Genomic DNA, 13,006 nt, shown 5'->3' on the forward strand with positions numbered 1-13,006 from the left:
TTCATTTTGTCCCTCTTTTGTCTTCTACAGGCCAGACTGGCAGTGCTTTTGATAGTATAAAATTATTTTCAAAATTCTTCTGCTATTCTAATGCCTGTCAAGGAGCTTCATGACATTCCAAAAGAGGTTATTCCTTAAGTCTTTCCTGGATAATCTCATCTCTATTTCTGGATTCTTATGAGAGAGTTCGGTCTTGAATTTATACTACATCCTTCCAGCATTCAGTGCTGTCAGTGTTCTAGATTTTGCCTTTCTAATAGATGTGCAGTGGTATCTCAATTTTAATTTGTATTTTCCTGATCACATGTTGTGAGGAGCATCTTTCATGTTTATTTGCCCTCTGTACATCATCTTTGGTGAAATACTTCTTTAGATCTTTTACATTTTTAATGGGGTTGTTTTCTTTTTGTTAATTTAATGTGGCTTAAGAGTTCTTCAAATATTTTGAATAATTGTCCTTTATTATATATGCTTTTTTCTCAAATATTTTCCTATTCTGTGGCATATGTTTTCATTCTCTTGACAGTGTCTTTCAAGAAGAGAATATGTGAATTTTAATGAAGTCCTGTTTATCAATTCCTTTTCTCATGGATTAAGCCTGTGCTGTTCTATTTAAAACATCATCATGATCAAAAAAATCTGGACTTTTTCCCTGTTATGTCTTTCAGTATTTTATTTCAAATTCTATTTTTTTCATTCACAGTTTGTATGAAAAGTATTTGATGAAAATTACTGTATGAAAGCTAGTTTTAAGATGAAGAAACTTGTGAAATTGACTGTAGTGAAGATTGCACATATTTATGGACATTCCAAAAATCAATTATCCATTTTAGTAGACGGATTTTGGTACATCTGAATTATATCTTCAAAATTCTTAAGAAATAATTTGAAAAGAAATAATTTGAGGGGCTGGGAAGATGGCTCAGTGGTAGAGCACTTGCCTTGCATGCCTGAAGCCCTGGGTTCGATTCCTCAGCACCACATAAGGAAAAAGCTGGAAGTGGCGCTATGACTCAAGTGGTAGAGTGCTAGCCTTGAGCTGAAGAGCTGAGGGACAGCGCCCAGGCCCAGAGTTCAGGCCCCATGACCGGACCCAAAAAAAAAATAATTTGAAACTTTCAGTCAGCTGTCTGCCCCTATAACAAACATATAAGATAACAAAGTTATGAAGATACACTTTATTTAGTCTCCCAATTTTGCAGATTCTAGTTAATGTTTGAGTGGACCTATGCTTTTTATAACTTTGTGAGGGGCACAACATATCATGTCAAGGGTGTGTGACAGGGCAATTGTGCTTATTTCATGTGCAGGAAGCAAAAGAGGTAAAGAGGAAGGACCAGAGTACTAGATAATTCCTTTCAAGGGCATAACTCCTATACATGAAACTTTTCTATAAAGGCCCATCTTTTAGGGTTTTACAACCTCCCAATATGGCCACCCTGGTGACCAAGCCTTTAATATATAGACATTTGAGAGTCAATTCAATTTCAAATTATAGAAGCAACTTAACCATAATTGTTTATGAAAGGAATATGAGCGGGAAAGCAGAGGATTTAAAGAAGAATGACTGTTTCTATGCTGACCATTGGGTAGTTTCTGAGGTTGAAATATGGAAAAGAAAGGAAAACAAGTACAGGTTGGAAAGTGGGGGGGGGGGAGAAATGGGGATAAGAACTTTAAATCTTTTTGAGGAGGCAAAAATCTCAGCATCTTTTGAAAAATCTGCTGAGATTATGGCCGCTCTCTCTACCAAAAATGTAAATACACCACCGCTGCCTTCAAACATATCTTTTTTGAGTAACATTTAAGGATTTCTACAGATTTCCGAGTTGAGAACACCATGGTTCCCCAGATTGATCAGTGGGAAATATTCCTTGGTTGTGTGAATAAACAAAGGGGTATCAAGGCAGGTATGGACTTGTATACAATGACACCACAGTGAGATTAGTCTCTTTCTTAGTAATCTGGAGGTAAAGAATATGGGGCCAAACAGAATACACCTCCAAAGCCACATAAAAAGGAGCAAGATCCCAAATATGATTCCACTTGGGCTGTGTAAAACAGAAGAAATTGAGCAAGCATGGGAGTCCTTTCCCCTGGCCAAACGACACTTGTACATTCTTCTTGGATTCTTATCCAAGAAGTATAGATAGTCTGGTTTGCAACAGAGGAGCACACCTCTCATTAGATAGGAATTAGGGGGAATAAATAAAGGAAAGGATCCAAAAGTATTTATAAGATCATTTCTTCATTAATATTTTTAGAGTAAACAGCAGAGTCAAGAGCCTGAACATAGAAAATGAGTGGCTCTGGAATATGGGAAAACCTGCACCAGAAACCTTGTCAGCACCAGGATCATCTGTATAGCTCCGCATCCTTATCCTGCCTAACCTCACAGCTTTTCTCCTTATGACTTTAAAAACATTAATAATAATACCAAGTAATTCTCAGGAAAAAACTATGTTAGTTGCCAGGAAATATTTTCCCTACATTTGAGAAATGTTTGTTCTAAGAGAATAAAAGACATTTATTATCATTTGCATTTTGTCTCATGGTGGGGGGACCAGTAATATTATTTGTATAAATGGACAAGATCTGACATTTCCAATTCTCCCTGAATATTTAACTTACATTTTAGAAAAAAAATTATCCAAGAAGTTTCCTTGCGTTTTTTTTATTTCAAAAAATATTTCAATCTAGAATGTTCCAAAAATGATGGTGTGTGCCAGGTGCCTATGGCTCACTCCTGTATTCCTAGCTATGCAGAAGTTGAGATCTAAGGATCAAGGTTTGAAGCCACTCAGGCAGGAAAGTCCCTGAGACTCAAATTAACCACCCAAAAGGTGGAAATGAAATTGTGGCACAAGTGGTAGAGCAATGAGCAATGATCAAAAAAAGAGCAAAAAAAAAAAAAAAAAAAAAAAAGAGTAACTAGCAATGAGCAAAAAAGCTCAGGGACAGCTCCCAGGCCCCGAGTTCAACACACACACACACACACACACACACACACACACACACACACACACACACACACACACACACACACACACAAATTGTGTGTTGTGCTCAAAATCAGTATTTTCTTTATGGTGCAAGAAAATGCTTTTTTATGTATTTCTTCTGAAAATTTCTTTAAAATTTTAAGTCACGCTGATTTTCAAAAGGGCATTAAAATTATTATGAAACTTATATACAGCCATGGAGAAGAAATAAAGCAGAAGACGCCATGGCCAAGGGTGGGAGATGTTGAGGGAGGGTGGAGGATGGAGCAGATCCTTCCTGGTAACAGAGCAAAGCCAGGTCCAACCGCAAGACGGTGATGCCACTTGTGTGCCCTCAGATTGGAGAGGCCCCAGATGAGTGACGGCTGGTGCGCGCACCCCGGGAGCACGCACGGCGAGGTGGAGGGGGGATGTGCAGTGCGTCAGCCTGGGGCGGCGAGGGTGGGAGGGGGCGGAGGGGGGGGGCTCTTGCCGCACTGGCCGCCCGAGGTGGGGGGCGAGCTCGGCGGTGACGCGCGGCCCTCACGTGACCCGGAGCTGCAGAGCGACGCAGCCTTGGGTGCAGTCGTCACTCGCGTCTGGCTAGCAGCTCCCCGCCGCCCAGCGCACGGCGGGCTGGCATCGGGCCCGGGGAAAGCGGAGCAGGTAAGGCCCCGGGGCCCGCGCGCCAAGGCCCGGCCCGCAGCCGCTTGCCGCCCGCAGCCGTTTGCGGATCGCAGCGAGGCAGGTGCAGAAAAGCGCGGCGGGCGCCCGTCTCCTCCACACCCTGGCTTTCTGGGAACACAAGTGGGACCCCCTTGGAGTGGGGATGCGGGGCGGTTGGGGTTTCGGGGGACGCGCAGCGGGGCACCTGAGAGCCAAGGGAAATCACCCTCTAGTCCCTGCAATGGGAGCACCTCTGGGAGGGGTGGGGTGGGGATGGAGAGGGTGTGGGGAGGAAGGGACTGAACGGCGCTGGGTTCTGGGAAGTAGCAACTCAGGTTTCCTCACTTGGTCCAGCTGTCTGCAAGTCTTGAGTGTCGCAGCAACGCACCTTCCCAGAATCGGGAGGAGGAGCCAGCAAGGATAGGCCCAGGTTGGTGCAAGGGGCATTGCTGGGGGCGGCAGCGGGAGTGGGGGGGGGGTAGGAATGTATAAAAGCCCAATATGAGACCTCCTTAATTCCAGCTCTCCCATTCCATCCTTGTCCTCCATTTTGGTATCTGGGGAGGTCTGAAAATGGATCCTCAGGGAAAATGGTGGTTTGGGGGAGGGGCTAGGATCAGGGGCCCCCTAGAGGGCGCACAGGGGCTTTCAGGTGGGAAAATGAAATTTTGAAGGAAAAAAAAAAGGACTAGTGCATTCTGAAGAGCGACTTGTGTGAATACCTCTGTCCTTGGTGCTGAAACAACCACGAGGAATTTAGTCCCTTTTTTCTTTTCCTTTTTTTTTTTTTTTTTTTTTTTTTTTTTTTTTTGTCTCCTAGGAATAATGGCGTCCAAAGAGGAACAAGCAACGAAAAACCTTGATGTGGAAAATACTCACCAGGAAAATGAAAACAAGGAAGAAAAGGAGCAAGTTGCTACTAAAAAGGAGCCCTTGGCTCAGCCTTCAGAAGCCGGGGTTCCTAGAGGGAATCGCAGGCGATTCCGTGTTAGGCAGCCCGTCCTGCACTATAGATGGGATCTGATGCATAGGCTTGGAGAGCCCCAGGCAAGGATGAGAGAAGAGAACATGGAAAGGTTTGGGGAGGAGATGAGACAGCTCATGGAAAAGCTGAGGGAGAAGCAGTTGAGCCATAGTCTGCGGGCAGTTAGCACCGACCCCCCCCACCATGACCACCATGATGAGTTTTGCCTTATGCCCTAAATCCTGAATCCTGATGTGTTTCCTCAAGTTAATTGCGAGAGACCCCTGCTTCCTAAAACTACATGTTTGTGATGTACTCTTGTAAATCTTTTGATGTTCCTTGTGGATCTCCTATTACCAGCTTCTAATTGAATGTTGTGTTTTTGACCCCGTCTGTAAGAATTTTGTTAGCAGGAGAATTTATCTATTGCATGGAGAGATGCTCATTATATATTGTGAAGTTAATAAAGCAATTTTAAAAAGCAATCTTGTTTTTTATTTACAATTTTATTTTTTTTAATTTAATTTTATTTTATTTGTGAACATACTGTACAGAGAGGTTAAAATTACATGGGCAGGATAATGTATACATTTCTTACCAAGCATTGCAGCCTCCTCCTTTGTTTACCCTTCACCTCCCTTCCCAGCCTCTCCCCTCCCCCCCATTTTATTTACAATTTTATATTTACCTACTTCTTATATAATACTAGTGAAATTAAATATACAAAAGGATTAATACAGGGACTCATTTCTGTAAATCAATATATTAGTCAGATATTTTGTAGTCTGTATAAAATACCTTAAATACAAACACAAAATATAATTTAAAATAAAATACACAAAAAACTTAAAGGGGCAAAGGATATTATATCTTATAATTTCAGTTGTTTCAGTGCCAAAGATGGGTATTATTAATTCAGCACACATCCTGTTCTCTTCAGGATTATCTATTCCAAAAAGCATGTGTTGCTCATGCTTGATTACTGCCTGATATAAGTAGACACTTCCAAAAAAGTATAATAATGACTAAGCCAGGAATTCACAATTACTGCCTTAGTTCAGTTCCAGACAAAGTAAATAACCTTGAACCTGTAACTTTACTCTGTAGAAAAGATTGCTTGCAGTTCCTAAAACATTGGGTTCATTTACTAATACCTTGATGTTTCTAAAAGCATGCTAATCTACTGCCTATGAAAGAGTCACTTGGGGACTTTGTTAAGTTGGGGCATCTACAAAATGAAGTTCCAGAACTTTAATTTTCAACAAGTTTCCCTAATGATTCTGGTACATAATAATGTCTAAAGTGCTACCAATATATATCTATCTCACATAGGAACTATAATAACTACAACTTGTGCTTAACAGGTACAAGGGCCTGGGTTCAAATTTTTGCAAAGATGAGTATTTTACTTTAGTTAAGAAAAGCATTAAAATGCAATGGATGAAAACATTAAATCTTCAGATTTGCTACATAAAAATTTAAAGTTAGAGCCAGGCACTTATGGCTCACACCTGTAATCCTAAATGCTCAGGAGGTTGAGGTCTGAGGATCATGGTTCAAAGCCAGCTTGGGCAGGAAAGTCCATGAGACTTCTATCTCCAATTAACTACCAGCAAACAAGAAGTAGTGCTGTGGCTCAAAGTGATAAGGATGCTAACCTTGAGCAAAAGTACTCAGGGACAGCACCCAGGCCTGAGTTCAAGCCTCATGATGGCCAAAACAAATTAAAAGTAACTATTTTGGGACACATTGCATGATTTTTAATTTATAACAAGCTGCATATTTTCCTAAATCAATAATTGTGCAAAAAAGAAAAATTAACAGATAAAGTTCAAGACATTTTCAGTGAGTTCATAAAGGTTCTTAAAAATTACCTTTGACAAAACAAATATGTGGATTTCAAATTACTATTAGATATGGTATTTAGGTCCCAGTCTAATTTCTCATCCTATAGTTAGAGGAAAATCACTAAACCTTGGGAATTGTTAGGCAGTGGGATTTGAGACAGGGTTTTACTATGTAGCCCAAGTTAGTGTGGAACTCCATTTGTAGCCTACACTAATCTCAAGTTGACAATCAGAAGGGTTATTTACAAGTTGTTTCAATTGTTCATATAGAAAACTAAACAAGAATGGGAAAATATTGAGCTTTAGGGCATACAACTAAAAGCACTGACTTTTCAGAGAACTGTCTTGAGATGTAGAAAGCTGGAAATAAATTTTTAGAAATAAATGTTTAAAGGCACTTAAGGGATGCATATGAAGCTGAATGATAGAGTACATGCTTAACAGGCACAAGGCCCTGGGTTCAATCTCTCACTAAAAGAAAGCATTAGAATAAGGTCTGTTGTTTTGAAATTCATAAGATATTAATAGAACAACTGAAACAAAAAGATCATTGAGAGAAGACAATGAATATTAAACAACATTAATATATATAAACATTCAAATTATTGGAGCAAAAAGGAATCTTAATTTGCCTAATGGCTGCTCTACACTGCATAACTTACTGCAAGGGACAAGATATATAGCTCACTCCCAACACTGGGTTTTTATATATGAATCACTGCAATAGAAAACACTTAACCAAAGCAAGAAATAGGTGTCACATATGCATTGCCCCATGAATAGGCTGAATAATATGTTTATTGGTTCAGTCCCAATCAGTGTCCCATGCATTGACACAATGACTGATGCACAGAGATGCAGCTCTTATTGACTGGCCAAATGTATGCTTAGAGACTGAGCTGTTGCACCAGTGAAATGATGCATAATTTGAAAAATGTTGGCATGTGTTTATAAAAAAAGAAAGATTACTGATAAAATTAAGAGACCCATATGCTACTGATTTTGGAAACACAATTTCTATTCTATTTTCAGAACTCTGGGCCTGGGCATTGTCCCTAAGCTCCTGAGCTCTTCAGCTCAAGGTGAGTGCTTTACCACTTAGGCCACTGCGCCACTTCTGTTTTTTTTCTGCTTATGTGGTGCTGAGGAATTGAAACCAGGGCCTCATGCATGCTAGGCAAACACTCTACCACTGAGCCACCCTCCTAGCCCCACAATTATATTTTTAAAAACAAATTGTCTCTTTGAGTATGTCTTTCCAGCTCTTCCACCTCTATCATTTTCAATATGGCTGACTGATACAGCAGCCTTACTGGTTTCCAATATTTTGGGAAAAATGGATTTTTAAATAGCCTGGAAAAATGATGGACACATAAGGATTACTACATGTAAAGGAGACTTCCACAAAATTCTGCTGGCTCCTAGAATTCAAGTTTCAAACATCTATTGCTCCATTCCTAATGCTAACCCCCCAGGATAATTCTGAAAGCTGCAATTGTGGCTCTGAATACCAAGTGACATCACAGTTGTTACCATGCTTGTATCATTTTTTAATGAAAAAAAAGGATTATGATTGAGAAAAATACAAAATGGTCTGGGCCAGGTGCCAGTGGTTCATACCTGCATTCCTAGCTACTCAGGAGGCTGAGATCTGAGGACTGTGTTTCACAGTCAGTGCAGGCAGGAAAGTCTGTGAGAGTCCTATCACCCAAACCACCAAAAATCCAAAAGTGAAGCTGTAGGCTCAAGTGGTAGAGCATTATCCTTGAGCACAAAAGCTCACCCCTGAGTTCAAGCCCCAGGACTGGCACAAGACAGAATGATCTGTTCAGTGTTTGCAGTTCCATTTTCTGTTGGCTGCAAATCTACCTGGTATTCACTGATATATCTCTTTCCTCCTCAGTGTAGATTGGGGTGTCCACAATATAGAAGGGTCCCTCAGACAGAATGCCATTCACTGTCCATTACCCCATACTTGTACACCTTTCCCAGACTTTCAACAACCTCCCTCCATCACTCCACTCCCAGTACACTGTGATACACTGCCCACACTCAGTTCAGGTGCCCCCATTCAGTCACTTCCTATGACCCTGCACTGCCCTCCTGTGCCTGCTGATGACTACCAAGGTGCAGTAGATTACCTACTACTTAATGGTATATGCTCTTTCAGTATTCTCTTGCATCTAACATGATTTTCCCCCTGAAAAAGATATAGAATGACTCTGTATGGCTTGTTTTTAAGGTGGTGTATTTTTCTTTCATTGTAGAAACTCTCTTTGCGCCCTCTTGTGACCAAATATAGAACTGCATCTTGGACATGAGCAGGAAGGTGGAGGGAGGGGCGGTGGCCAAGCCTCCATCAAACAAAGCTTTCTGCAAGTCTGGATGAAAAGGTGGACAGTTCAGATATACAGAGACATTGAGGGCTTCCACACATAAAGTTACCAGTATCGTTATCATGAAAAGAAATCAGTATATACTAGGATCAAAAGAATCTTCTTTGTATTCTTTTCGAATTATCATTCTTCAACTCAGAAAACTCAGTTAAATCTCAGCAATTGTAGAAGTCTGACTAGTTTTTTCTCCCCAGTACTGGGGTTTAAAGTGAGTGAAGAGCTCAGGACCTTGTGCTTCCTCAGCTTTTTGTTCATGGCTGATACCCTACCACTTGATCCATGCTTCCAGTCCTGCTCACTCTCTCTGTATCTGTCTCTGTCCTCTTGATTTAAAAAGAATTACTTTATTTACTTTTATTGTGGATTACAATGACATGATTCATTTCCTTTCATATAGTGTCTTCCACTCTCTTCCACTTCACTCTCTTTCCATCCCTCCCTTCTGTCTCTACCTATGAGTTGTAGAATTTCATCAGTGTCCAGTGAGCTCCACTGTTGTACTTTTTCACCCTTTTCCCTTTGAGTTCTGTGCCACCCCCAACTCTCCCAAAGATATGCACCCCAATAAACCACACATAACAAAAAGAAGAAAGAATCATCAACAAAATAATGAAAAAGAGAATCTCTTGTTTGCATATCTTGGAGCTCTTATGTATAAATATATTTTGTTTAGAGTTAAATATAAATATATATTTATGTAAATATAAAAGACACATGGGCATTGGACCTTTATGTTACTCCCCTAAGAGTATACCCTTCTGGTTTCACTGTGAGTGTCTAGAGTCCTATCAGAGAAAAGATGTGCTTTTTGTCTCTCTGCACTGCTTTTTCATGATTATTCTGGATAAGGGGTTTCATATACTTTTCTGCCCAGGATCCAGATCTCAGTCTCATGAATAACTAGGATTAAAGGCCGGAGCCATTGATTTAAAAAGTCTGTTATGTAGGTAGACCCTCAGATGATGTCCAGTGATACCCATCTTTGAATAATTTCTTCCCCATTGAGTATGGGCATAATTGGGGTATGGTATGAGATATCACTTCTGTATGTTCTCTTGTTCAACAAAAAGGAGAGTTTCTGGGTTGATCTGACATAAACTCTTTGAAAGCAGAGAATATTCACTGGGCATTCAGAGGAGAGGAAGTCAGAGATTTGAAGCACATGAAACATTTAATGCAACATTGCTAGATGGGAGATGGTGGGGAGGGCACATGGCAGAGACCTGGATAGTCTGTAGGCACTGAGAGCACTCCTGGATGACAGACATCAAGGGAAAGGAGAATTCAGTCCAAGAGTCATCAGGAATGATTTCTATGGCAACACGAATGGTATTGGAACTAGACTTTTGCCTAAAGTCTATGAGGACACCTCACTGAGCCAATACTGATTCCTTGACTCCAGCCTTGTGAGACCCTAAGCAGAGAATGAGATCATGCCTTGGCAGACTCCTGACCTACAGCCTTGTGATCTAAAGAAGGGTAGCTGTCAATCACCACACTTATGATTTAACACCTAGAAAATCAATACATTCTGGTTAGGTGAAATCCATACTGAAAACACACACACATTTGCAGAATAATTAGAGATAATATACCAATGATAAAACATTTACTCATGGATGATGGGCCTGAAGCTTATGAATATGTTCATAGTGGCTTTTGAATGAATATCCATATTTTCTATATCCATCATGGACACTCATTAATCAATAGAGCCAGATATTAGATTTCAGACATTTTAAAAGGCAAAGTTAATAGTAATTTACTAAGTATATATGTACACTACTATGGTTATAGAGTAAGACCTTACAGACCAGATGCCCTTTGGTAACTTTTGATTGCCTCAGCTCCAGAGGGAACCACTATCCAAAAATTTTTTAAGGTTCTCATTATTTCTTCCACATGTTACTACTTCTTAATGTAACTCTAAACAAAGCTTACTTTGTTTATTTTAATCTCTAATTATGTATATTATATATTTGTGTCACCCTTATTGTATTTTCTTCATTAAAAAGTGTTTCAGAGACAAATGGCACATGGTCTTCCTGATATGTGGATGTTAAATCCAAAACGTAAGGAGATACGAGAAACTAAACAAGACGAGAAACAAACATCTTGTCGTATCATTACTAAATGACCCCATGCTGCTGACCACATATGTGGGATATATGTGCACATCAGAGAGAAACAGGATGAAGACAGACACAGAGAGAAACAGGGGAAAACATACAACAGTGGGACCCATCAGCTGCACTGGACATTGATCAAAACGGACTAAGCAACTCAAGGGCAGTGATGGGAGGGAGGGAATGACAGGGAAAGAGGGAACAGCTAACACTAAGTAAAAGGAAAGAAATGTACATATCACCCAATGTGGAAGAAATAACTGTATTGTCAAAGCTCATAGAATTCACAAGCTTTATAGACTACAATAAAGACAATTTGCCCATGAAGGTTAGAATATGTTTGTGACTTTAAGTATCACTATCTCACAATACTGTGAACTCTGTGAAATTTATGTAATCACTTAATCAAAATTAAAAAAGTGTTTCAGAGATCTCTCTAATAAAGAAACTTTGAGATTTTCATATTTTAGCCCTACTGGGTTAGTATGCTAGCACATTTGTCTGAGCATCTTCATTGTAGACTTAGGAGTGCAGCAAAAGATGGGAACTTACTTGTGATCTTCCTTTAGATGTAAGTGTGTTGCAAAACATGCCAACTTGTTCTCTTTTTTTTCTTTTAAAAATTTATCTATTGGTACTTCTACAAAAGAGTTTCCATTTAACAATGCAGTCTATGAATACAATATATCTTGATCACTGTCACTCCTTTCAACATTATGCCAACTTGTTCTCTTCACATTATATATGGAGTTGTCATGATTCCAGAATTTAAACAAGACTCAGTATATATATATATATATATATATATATATATATATATATATATATATATATATATATATATATATATATATATATATATATCTGAGTAGGGTTAAGACCAGATGCGGTGAATCTTTACTGGAGAAGTAAGAATGGATTTCTAGGCAAGCAGACAAGATTGAGGAAGGAATTTGGTAATATTAAAGTTCAAAACTTTGTTGTACAGTTTAATATAACTTTTTCTTAAATTTCTTTCATAAGGTTATTCAGACTTTTCTATCGTGTCAGTTTAGGAAAGTCATATTTTTTGATGGAGGGGTTGTTCTGGTTCTTGAACTCAGGGCCTGGAGCTGTACCTGAAATTTTTTTTCCTCAAGGCAGGCACTCCACCACTTGAGCCACAGTGTCTCTTCTGGCTTTTTCTGAATAGTTTTTTTAAATTTTTCTAAAGTTTTTATTATATAGGTCATGTACAGGGGGTTTATACTTAACATATGTCAGGTAATTTATGTGTTTAGCTCCTTTCATACCTTTTATGTTAGTATATTCATGATTGATTTCACAGGATAATAAATCTGTGGTTACAGATGCAATATTTTATTTTACTAAAACCAAGATATGATTTTTTAGGGGAGGTCTTTTAAAACAAGCAAAGCGTAAGCCATCAATACAGCACTCAAGCAAGAGTATATAAGCTTATAAATCTCAAAACTCTTTATCTTCCAGGTGCTAACACTGTCCTATGTTTTCCAGGTATTTATCACAATCATCACTAGGCAAGCATTTTCCACATCCACCAGAATACAGTTTTCTATGTTCAAAGTATAATGCATTTAAACATCATTGATAGGCTCTGGACACACTACTGAGCTACATGTTTCATTCCCAAAGTGAAGAGCACTGTAAGTGCACCTACAAGGCAACTTACAACTAGGATCTTTGAAGCGTGAGGGACTGGGATGTGCAGTTTCTCCTTCTCCATCTAAACTGATTACATCATTTCTGGTGTAGAGAATTGTGGGTGTGGAGGAAAGAGGGAAATGTGCTATTTCCATGATGTCTTTTTATGTGGAAAAATATCTGGAACAGAGGACAAGAATTCCTCAGGATAAACAAGTGAATGAATTAACTAGGATTCTGCCTACTACGTGAGCACATTGTTTTAGACCTCAGTTCCTGAAATAACTGTAAGCTTGCTCAAATGACATATTTTATTACCATAGATCGGTAAGTCAGGTGATTATGGATAGTCTTTTATCTACCA

General features: G+C 39.4%; 2 protein-coding genes across 6 annotated transcripts in view; both read left to right on the plus strand.

Annotated features, from left to right (window-relative positions):
* Nxf3 (nuclear RNA export factor 3) overlaps positions 1 to 2,589 on the plus strand; it is a 126,281-nt gene extending 123,692 nt beyond the window's left edge. For 2 of the 5 annotated variants that reach the window (XM_070040012.1, XM_070040011.1), the window contains one exon: positions 2,265 to 2,586. In XM_070040012.1, coding sequence (XP_069896113.1) covers positions 2,265 to 2,303 — 39 coding nt within the window. In that variant the 3' untranslated portion in view covers positions 2,304 to 2,586. Of the gene's footprint in view, positions 1 to 2,264 lie in introns of all 5 variants that reach the window. The other 3 variants (XM_070040007.1, XM_070040009.1, XM_070040010.1) reach the window with 3 other exon arrangements.
* A 937-nt stretch (positions 2,590 to 3,526) lies between these two features.
* On the plus strand, positions 3,527 to 5,092 carry LOC138839441 (protein BEX1-like). The gene is made up of 3 exons (XM_070039009.1): positions 3,527 to 3,647; positions 4,002 to 4,077; positions 4,468 to 5,092. Exon 3 carries the CDS (start codon positions 4,473 to 4,475, stop codon positions 4,848 to 4,850), a length of 378 nt encoding a protein of 125 aa, XP_069895110.1. The 5' UTR covers positions 3,527 to 3,647; positions 4,002 to 4,077; positions 4,468 to 4,472; the 3' UTR covers positions 4,851 to 5,092.
* Positions 5,093 to 13,006: the final 7,914 nt, after the last annotated feature.

The sequence above is a fragment of the Dipodomys merriami genome, unplaced genomic scaffold, assembly GCF_024711535.1.
Source record: "Dipodomys merriami isolate MVZ:Mamm:240054 unplaced genomic scaffold, mDipMer1.0.p SCAF_3, whole genome shotgun sequence".
Lineage (NCBI taxonomy): Eukaryota > Metazoa > Chordata > Mammalia > Rodentia > Heteromyidae > Dipodomys > Dipodomys merriami.

Excerpts from the sequence above, each read along its gene's own strand:
- LOC138839441 (XM_070039009.1), top strand. The coding sequence starts at position 4,473 with ATGGCGTCCAAAGAGGAACAAGCAACGAAAAACCTTGATGTGGAAAAT.